The sequence below is a fragment of the Bactrocera latifrons genome, unplaced genomic scaffold, assembly GCF_001853355.1.
Source record: "Bactrocera latifrons isolate USDA-ARS-PBARC rearing strain unplaced genomic scaffold, ASM185335v1 scaffold_232, whole genome shotgun sequence".
Lineage (NCBI taxonomy): Eukaryota > Metazoa > Arthropoda > Insecta > Diptera > Tephritidae > Bactrocera > Bactrocera latifrons.
The window spans coordinates 169,035-179,786 of NW_017535875.1; the positions used below are offsets into that span (position 1 = coordinate 169,035).

The following is a 10,752-nucleotide window of genomic DNA, read 5'->3' on the forward strand; positions in this document are numbered from 1 at the left end:
ATGAGTTACTTACCACGGCAGACATCGCAGAAATCATCCGCTGGTTTCATAACTGTAACGTAGGGTATGTATTTGGACCATACTGCGATTACTCATCTTCAATTCGTCATCACTGAGCGAAGAAATGTATTTTCGATAAATTGAGGACTTCGTCTCGCTGGATGGCAGATTCATTATCCGAAAATCCTTAAATTTTGGGAGTCGTCCGGGCAGTGGAAGAGCCATTAAATCGGCTATAGACTCAATGAATTTAACAGCTTTTTCGAGGTCAGCCGGTACTCTGTAGAAGGTAAATGTAATTTTATGCCTCATAACTTCTGTATCCTGTCTCTGTCCATATTTCTTCCGCCCAGCAAGCTTTGCGTATACACTTTCTAGCTTTTCGTTACTCGTAATTTCAGCTTCGATGTGACTTGTATCACTAAATCAAGTTCATTTTTCGGCATCTCTAAACAATTGTTTCGCGTACTCTCGATCATTTCCCGTGGTATCAGTGTATGACATTTATTATTACAACAATCTTTTGACAAAATTTTGTTACCAGCTCCTCCTCCTTTACTTCAACAATAGACAGGTCAATCTTAACAAAAGTTTGTTAGGTATCATCTTCTGCCTGAGATACACATATTTCGTCTTCATCATAATCGCTCTCTTCATTGTTTTCATCATCCTTTTCATGGAAATATTGTCCGTTTACGGCACTGAACTCCTCATCAACACTCATGTTTCATGCGAAATGCGAAGACGATAATCAACAGAAACACTTACACAAATGTGATAACAGAACATCCGGAAAGATAGACGAATAAAAACAAGACAACAGCAGCTGCGCGGTATTAGAGTAAACGTCACTTCTTCAGTGTTACTTTTTTAAATGTTCCACACTAGCAACTTACACGATGAACTATAATAATATTCCGACCAAAAACAACACTTACTGGACGTCCTTGAAGCCTCTGGAAAGGAGAACAATTAATGAGATAACGAGAAACTGACGAAAAGAGTTGTTTATTTTTAACAGCTGTTTCCCAGAAAACTAGTTTTCGCACGTTAGCTCCCTTTTCGTAGACCAGGTCACATATATCCATACATAAGTAGCCTTTAAATTATTTTTATACTCTTGCAATATGGTGCTTCGGAGTATAATGGTTTTGTTCACATAGCGGTTGTATGTACTAGAAAAGTTTAAATATGTGTACTGTCTGTCTCCCCATCCGTTCGTGCAAGCTGTAACTAGAGTACTGTGAAATATCTTGATGAAACTTGATATGTGCGTTACTTGGCAAAAAGAAATTAACGAGTTCGAGGATGGGGATATTCGGAGCACTGCAACGCCCACAAACCTAAGACAAACAAGACCCATAACTAAGCACTAAAGTTTGAAAAGAGTTGAATGCACTTAACTCCTAAACTACTAATTCTGCAAGCAAATTCGTCTAGCGCAAACATTATAAGAATTTCTATCGATGGTGTGAAAATGGGTGAAATGGAATGATAACGACGCTTACTTCCCATATAACGGTACTGTTAAAAACTACTAAAGGCAACATAAATTAATAACTACGCCAAAGGTATTATATTTTACCACCGAGATAGTATGAAAGGGCTTTAAAGGAGTCAGTGTCATCCCTCACTTTAAAGAAAAATTACATATCCCGGAGTCTACTGGACAGATTTCAACTCAATTCGACACGTATTCACTTGGCACTCGTATGACACAGTGTCATATTCAATAAAATCGAGCTAAAATCACGCCTACTTCCGATATAACATAATTTTACATTCCCGTTTATTCTTTCGCTTTCCAGTATACTAATTAAGAATCAATTAATATATGTATATAAGTTTTATATACCTGAAGGGTACGAGTATCAAATGTTCAGTTATACCAGACCTTTGAACTTCCTTACTCGTTAAGCATACACTAACATAAAATTGAACTTACCTTTTCGCATCCTTATAAATGCGAAAAATACAACTCAATATGGGAAATTCCAAAACAATGTACATTATGCAGTGACGTTTATTTATAAAAGTTATACTTAACATTACTTGTGTGAATTTGTTCAAGAACATTCTAAAAATATTTAGATGTCCATGATTTTTGTTGTTGCAGTTGTACATGATTAATTTTTAGTTTACAAGAGTTATTCTATTTGAGCATATATAGTATATAGTATGTAAATTATGACCTATTCATTTATGAGTATATTTTTTTACAGTCCGAACAAACCATATTTTATTTGTTTACATACTTTTACATAATTGTGTACTTATTTTTCATTTCTTTGAAACAAATAGACACAATTTTATATAGTAGTATGTGTTGAGCAGTCATTTTAAATTTTATGAACTACATATAATATAAATACATATGCCACTCCATTCTTATTCTTAATAAACGGAGAATTTGGCACGGAGTTTTTAATTTTTCGATTTTGCACTTGGAAAAATTTGGACACTATTTGTCTTTCACATGCTTTTTATATTTGGCTACGCAAATAGGTAAGTATTATTTTAATTTAGTTTAGTTTTATTTCTCACAATCGCGGTCATTCATTAGAAGTCATAGTAAGTTGTGCAGCAGTAATCTGTTATTGTTCTAAAGTACTTAGCTTATAAAATGAGAGCAATAGTAAAAAAAATTATTCAAATGAATGTGGTTTATTATTTTCATCAATTATTAACTTAGTTTAAATTAACTGCCCGCATAATTTCGAAAGTAAAGCCATGGCATATTTTATCTTATACATATATATGATAGAATAATATTGCAATCTATAAAATCACAATTTCAGAAAATTAAACACATTGTAAACATGTTTTAACACTGTGTCATTATAAATATACTATGTACCATAATATATTTAACAAAACGGCATGATCTTATCTCGAAGTATTAATTTGTTATTTCCAATAATAAATTTAAACGTGCATATGAATGCATATAAATGAATGTGGTCACAAAGCATGTTAATTTCTTAAAACTTACTTAGCTATATATGGATGAAATACTCAGTCATAAAATGTTATAAATTTATTATATTATTATGTGTAAATTAAACTAAAATTAATTAGAAAAATGGAAAAGTGTTCGATARCTATTACAATTACAATTTTTGATCACAGGTATTAAGTAATTTCATTTTATGTGTGTGAGTACTTTATATCATATTTTTGTGTTTTATTTACTTATGTGTTGCTTTAATATCATTTTTTACGTCCTTATAAAATGCAATATCGAACGCAGTATATGCTTAAACGTATAGTACAACTATAAAACATCGTTTATAAAATAAGTAACTAAATAGCAAAAATTTGTAGTCGCCAATGAATTCTAAAAAAAAGAAATGGGTTTTAGCACTGGTTTGACCGCGACGCGTGAAATATTTTGGGAATTCCCCTTTTATTTAAGAGATTATGTTTCGATATTTAGATACACATTTACTTATAAATGCTCTTACTTATTTTATAATATATATTATTTTAATATCTTAATTTTTCAAATAAAGGCATTTCAACTTATCAGTAATAACAGTTGTGCAAATATTTTTTCACACCCAAAGAGGGCCGTTAGTATCTGTAATAATTTGTTTTATATCCTCTCTGTCCATTTCACTGAACACTATTAATAATTCAACAATTGTACGCGAGGAATGTTTTGCTCGACATTCCCATAGATTGAGAATTTGCTCGGTTGGCGATGATTTTGTAGCGAAATACGCAATGTAATGATCTGTGCCAAGTTTTTTAGCCAACAAACGCCAATCTTTTTCATCTTGGCGAGGTGGGTCCAAAGCATCGCAGATCAGCCGCTTACAAGTGTGTGGTAAATAAACGCTACTCAAAGTATTCGTCTCATTTATGAAGCTACTATCACGATCGATGGAAACAATTGCTTGATGTTGCCGATTTTCAAATGTTTGAGACCGAACGTCACTTTGTGAAAAATGTTCACTTGAAATAATGAACGAGTGAATCTGTGATTCCATGTTTTCTAAACCACTCTGCTCAAAGTCCACATCAAAAACTAATTGTGAATTCAGAGATCTTTTTATGGTAAACTCACAATGCAAAATTGAATTGTTGTTGAGAATATGATTATATGGAATAATTTGTTCGTAATTAGTTTGTTCCTTGAGGTCCCACGAACTTGACTCCGTGTTATGGACACGAATTACTAAATCGCAGGCATTTAAGTGAAAAGCAAAAGTCTCACTTTCGCCCATAATAGTACCACCCAACTTTGTCTCAATTGTCTTGCAAATGTCCTTACTATTGGGAAAGTCTTTTACAACATATATTCGAAGACTACAGTTCGAGCTGCTCGGCGTTAATTGACTGAACGCAATAAGTCGCATTTCAATAGCAGGCAGGTAATCGGTGAGATTGCTTGGTTCAGCAACTACTGCAAAACGTCCTAATTGTTCTGTCATTATATATAAATGCTTTTCCTCCACATTGACAAAAACCGGTGTGTTTATAGTTTCTTTTCCAACGGAAACTATTTTTCTCCAATTCGAGTTAATATCGTAATGATCGTTATCTGCTTGGTATATATGCACATTCCAGTGTCGAGGTTCAATTAAACAATGCGGCAATTTGATTATAACTGGTTTCTGGAAACTATAATTTCTAGGAGAACAATATACAATTGTGCTGCAAACGAATAACGATTCAGCACAAGGAATTGATATTCGGGCACTTTCGTCACTCAATACAATCAAAGACATATGTTTTTTCTGATTTTTACCAATAGCAAACTCTGGGACATGTAACATCATTTCTCCTCTATAAAGGCTTAAGCTGCCTCCAGAATTATTTATTAATTCGGTTACTGCATTTTTAGATGACAACGGCAAGGTAAAATTACCTTTTATGTCGTATGTGGAATTCGCTGTAATAGAGTAAAATAATTTTTTTTTGTAATAAAATTTTTGATTACTTCAAAGAAATCTTTTAAAACCTTAAATGTGTTATTAAATTTGACAGGTCCAAAAGAATAGACAAGTAAAAAAATATGTGTATGTAAATAGTTCACTTTAGACATTTTTTTTGAAGGTACGATCATTTCAAATCGAACGTCAACAGATTCGAGATATTATAAAGAGTGTCTAAATAGAAAACAGAGTGAATAAATTTTAGAATAGCATCCCCGGTTTTCGGGGTTAAAATCGGAATGTATGGATAGAGGAGGTCCTCCAGATTAAGAAAAAAAAAAAATATATATATATGTATAGTTGCCGTTGATTTATGGTTTTTGAGATATTTTCATTTAAAGTTTAAAAATTCAACTATTTAAAATGTGTGTTTCTCCCATTTATAATGAATTTTGCAAAAGTCATTTTATCTTCAAGAAGCTGCTCATTTGTCAGGAATGCCGATATCGGACCACTATAACACATACATAGCTGCCCTACAAACTGAACGATCGAAATCAAGTTCCCTTATGGAAAACTTTCACATTTGACAATGTATCTTCACGAAATTTGGTATAGATTATTTTATAAGGCGACAATGTAATCTCCGTAGTAATTGTTCAGATCGGCTTACTATAGCATATAGCTACCACACAAACTGAACGATCGGAATCAAATGCTTGCAGGGGAAACTTCCTCATTTGACGATATATCTTCACGAAATTTGGTATGAGTTATTGTTCATAGAAATAATGTAATATCGGAAGAAATTGTTCAGATCGGCCCACTATAGCATATAGTTGCCATACAAACCGAACTAACGGAATCAAGGGAAAACTTTTGCATTTGACGTGGTATCTGCACGAAATTTGACATGGATTACTGCTTAAGGTAATGATATAATCTCCTAAAAATTGTTCAGATCGGATTACTATAGCGTATAGCTTCCATACACATAGTTACTAAAAGAAATGCACCTGTGAAGGGTATATTAGCTTCGGTGCAACGTTTTTTCTTGTTTTATATATTTTTTCAACTTTCCTTTATGTTGTTGGTTTACTTGTATTCTTCTTCTTGTTGAGCAGTTAAAAAAGAAATATAAATGTTAAGAATTATATGTATATTGATAATATAATCCATTATAACAGACTGGAATTCAACTAGAAAAGGATCAATAAGTATAGATTCTCCTATATCTAAAGTTGGGATACACTTAAAATCCGAAGTTCAAAATGTCGGCACATCAAAATACCGACAAACCAAAATGCCGACATGTTTAAAATATTTTAACTTATCCGCTCTTATTTCTACCGAAGTACAGAAAGATAATTCTACTGACTAAGGGTTATGATCCTCAACAACGCCACCTTTTCTTGCTTTGTCGGTATTGTGATTTGTCGGTGTTTTGATTTGTTGGTATTTTGACTGTCGGAATTTTAAATTTCGAGATTTCGATTGTCGGCATTACGTTATACACCCTCAAAGTTGTATTTTGGATTAGGGAGAAAACACGTACGAACCTCTTTTTTATACTAAAATAATTTAATATATGTTATAGCTAAGGCTATAAAGATTGTCTTTGGTGCGAAAAAGAGGCTCAAGTTTCAATATTTTAGGATTATTAAAGGAATCATCTGAAATATAATTGTAATGCGAAGTTTTACCCTCCTGACCAACTTCACATAATACCAAGTTAAGACAGCTTTGAAATTTCTTAATACATTAATTATAAAATCTATTAAGTTGTAATTTTTTTACAAACAATTGATCAGTATTTGTATCAAAGATGACAATTTTGAGTTCCAAAAAAAATGCTTACATATGAAAATGTTTTTCTAACGAATGGCAATTTTAAAGGACTATATACAGTTGGAAAAAATCGACTTGTTTTTAATTTTTTTTTTTTTTAATGTACATATATTTAATAATATACACAGAAAACTTCATATCGTTCCGGGGAATATTTTCGAAGTTTTACGCAAATTTGGAACGGCGTTTCAGAGTGCTTGGTGTTTTCAAAGTCGGTGACTGAAAAGGTCTAAACCGATTAGTCTCAATTTTAACACGAGCTTCATAAATTAACTTTTTAGTAAAAAACAAATTTACTTTGCTTATTCCTTCAATTAATTGTAAGATATATCATTAGTTTAACGAAAACTGTTCTTCGATACATCTTTTTTTGAGAGAAGCTCCCCGTGATCAACTGCAGTTCCTTTCCAAATAAATATTTTTACTAATATGTAGTCTTAAAAAATGGCATAATATTATATGTGTGCAAATTTTTGTATCAATAAACTTAGAAGTTTTCTCAGAAAAACTGCTGAATTTTTTGGCCTTCTGACTATATTCCTTAAATAAGTCCAATAAGTTAAAAAGTGGTAAACTTTCAGCAGTCTCACGTTATTAATAAAAAAAAAAGTATATAAAAAACGATTTCTACAGTTTCTGCGTTTCAGAAGTGGCAAGAGTAATAAAATCGCGTTTAAAAATCGAAACGAGTAATAATTATACAGTGGGTTATTTATTATGCACAAAAATGTGAAAATTCCTGTGTAAAGAAAAAAAATTAATTTTTCACAAATTTGTTAAATACATACAACATATATATTTATTATTAGGTTCTCCCAAAAATGAAGATTTATTTTATATTTTGCGTCGAGCTTAAATAATTTTCTATAAACACTTTAAAGTGGATAAATTTCAAATTAGGTAAGGTTCACATACAAACTTGGGTTTAAGGCTTGTATACCATTTGCAATTAAGAGTAAAAGTTATTGAGAATTTATGGGATCTTGAGGAAAAATATTTCAAAATATAAATGGGCAAACCATTGAAGCAATTAAAGATTGCTAAAAATCTGGATTGCTAGCAATATACTAGCAAGGTACTATCATTCTGGTAATTTGATAGAGCCATAAAAATTTTTATGTACATACGTGTACAAGCCTAGCTTCAATCGCATGATGGCAGTAAATATGAAATGCAAGTTCCCATGCTTTTTGTTATGTTGCGTAAACTGCAGTTTAGCAAAATAATATTCAAAACATATACATATTTCAACAAATGATGAAAAATAGTAATTACGTAAATACATACATAAACTAGTCATCCATAGTACTAATTATTGGTTCTAAAAAATATGAATTTAATTTAAATTCAACTCAAAAATAGTTTTATTATATCCTTCACGTCAAGTGCTATTGTTAATAGGAAAATATTACAAAAAAAAATTCAAAACTTGGGAAAACAAAACAATAGAATAATAGAATCTTACGTAAACAATAATAATTTTTTACAGAGAACTAATACAAATGCACATTCTTCTTCTTGTCATTGAGGGTGGCAATGTTCTTGTGTGGGCATTTGATACCATAAAATAATCATTCACGAAACGGCGTGAGGTAGGTATTTTCGAGCTGATATAGCCCAAGTTTGAGCTCTTGAACCGTTTAAAATTTTTATGAGGATGACAAAATTTATGTGGAAAATGGAAAAAGTAGAAATGTTATTCTTTCTACAAATGAATTTTTTGAAAAAACATAACCATACATATACATACACATAGTTACACACAATAAAATAGAATCAATTATATAATTTTTTAGAAATTGCTCATTTATGTAAAGAGGAAAGGATAGCATTGGTGAGTTGTACAGCTAACTGTAAAAACCCTATTTAAAGTGTTAATAGATTGCCTCGTGCTTAATGGAAGAATAATTGAATCAATACCGAAATAGTTTCATAAATGAAAGATATTGAATTTAAAAACCGTAGTAAGTTGTTATATTAATTATATCCGTAGAATGAATATTTGTATCAATTATTTATTTATGTAGAAAAATGCAATAAAACAATACAATACAATAAAACAATATTCTTAGAAAGACAGATTGTGCGTCCAAAATTTGCAATAAAAGGGCCACACGCAAAGAAAAATTTAAAAAATATTGAAAATATCCCAAAAATTTGTGTTTAATGCCTCAAAATTTCCGAAAAATAAGCCGAGCACAAAAAATTAATGCGGAAGTCGAAAAATTCATTCAACAAGAATTAGGTGCACAAATTTCTTTAACAACAGTTTCCCACTTATGCACATTGCTCCGAAAGGTGCCAATGTTGAGAAAATGTTATAGAAGCAATGGTATTCATTTTGCAAAACGATACATTAGTTAGGGTGGAATTGAAAATTAAAAAAATGTGGTTCGACATTTTATGGTCTGAACGCAAAGTTAATATGATCGATAGTTCTGGTTAGGCATGAATCCGACGTTCAAAAAAACAAATAAATATGTGTTCGCTACACAACTCAGTCCTTCAAAGACCGTGGCGGCAATATATAATGGTTAGAGGCTCAGTGTGGTGCCGAACCTTTTTTTAGGATATAAGAAAACATGCACCTCTATATAAATACACGTTAAAATTTTAGATATAATACTCCTATATACTGAATGAATTTCGCCTTCAATGTAGCAATTCCAAAAGGATAGCAACCCGAAACATAATTTGGGTCTTGCAGAAAAATGGTTTACAGATCATGGTGTTAATGTTACGGCTTGTCTGGCACAATCAACAGTTCAATCGAAAACTTATGGAAAATTTTGGACCCCTTAAACAAAAAAAAAAAAAAAAACAGGACGGAACTCTGAGTGAATATTTAAAGGTCTGGTATTCTGTTCAGTCTATGCCTAGATGTTGACAATGTGAATTGCCTGAGAAGATGTGTCGTAATTAATACCATATTAACTCTCTTACTCATCTCTCTCGTAAGAATTCAAATCGATAATTTTGTTAGTGCTTTTACACTACATGTTTGAGGAGAGAGTATCGCGCATAGATAGCACAGATAGAAATAATGAATCAAAAAGAGTTATTTAGAGTAATGAGGCTTAAACGATCTTACATGTATCCGCTGTGGATGTTTCTGGTGTATCTGTGACGTACTCCGCACTTATTTCATCTATTGGGTTGGTATAACTATAATACGACAGGAAGTTTAAATAACCAATAAAATAAAATAAACAACAAATTTTACTTGGCAGATAAATTTGGTACGTCATAGTGATGTTCGGAAGCTTCACAATTGATTATATGATCATTAGACATAAATCTGTGATCGGAACTGGGATAATCGTAATTGACATTTGCCGTCTCAATATTGATTCCCTTCTTATTTATTCCTTGCATATAATCTGAGTTAATATCTGAAAAAACAAAGTAAGTAAATGAGGAAAGTTCTAAAAAAAAATTCTTACTTGTTCTAGTCATATTATAGTGAGAATTTATTGCCAAATTCCGACGAGCACAGTAAATTAGAGCAGCACCAAATGCTACACATACAGTTATCACAAAAGCTAAGCCAAGGTAAAGTGTCCAGTCGAAACCTTAAAATTGAAATAATATATATACATTTTCTCTCCTGTATATAAATGTGCTAATTCTTTACCATCATTTCCAATTAAACAGTGCTCTCCGCGACATTCCGCTGTTTGTATATCTTTACCTGGGCACTGAACCTTTACGAACCCTAGACCTATAACGCCATTATTGTGAACAGAACCTTCGTGTGATTCAACACTTAAATCTTCAGAGGCAGGATAAATGCACTTTCGCCGCCGTATTTGTATACAGTCAGGAGAACATGAACTCCAATCACTCCACGGTGTCCATCTGCCTACTAAAATAATAGTTGTCAATAATACGTACATATTGTATCATCATTATATTTGTGTCTTCATAACACAGTATAGCAGCTAATCTGGGGGGTGAGAAATTCCAATCAGTACTAGGTCAGTATAGTAAAACCCTTAAAGGGTTTGGCGTTCGTATGTGTCAG

General features: G+C 31.9%; 1 protein-coding gene across 2 annotated transcripts in view; it reads right to left on the minus strand.

Annotated features, from left to right (window-relative positions):
- Nucleotides 1-3,387: 3,387 nt before the first annotated feature.
- The window catches only part of LOC108968915 (netrin receptor unc-5), a 21,932-nt gene continuing 14,567 nt past the window's right edge, over nucleotides 3,388-10,752 (minus strand). For both annotated transcript variants that reach the window (XM_018933265.1, XM_018933264.1), the window contains exons 8-12: nucleotides 10,363-10,593; nucleotides 10,172-10,300; nucleotides 9,952-10,120; nucleotides 9,820-9,893; nucleotides 3,388-4,897 (exon numbers count right to left, since the gene is read on the minus strand). In XM_018933265.1, coding sequence (XP_018788810.1) covers nucleotides 3,555-4,897; nucleotides 9,820-9,893; nucleotides 9,952-10,120; nucleotides 10,172-10,300; nucleotides 10,363-10,593 — 1,946 coding nt within the window. In that variant the 3' untranslated portion in view covers nucleotides 3,388-3,554. The remainder of the gene's footprint in view (nucleotides 4,898-9,819; nucleotides 9,894-9,951; nucleotides 10,121-10,171; nucleotides 10,301-10,362; nucleotides 10,594-10,752) is intronic.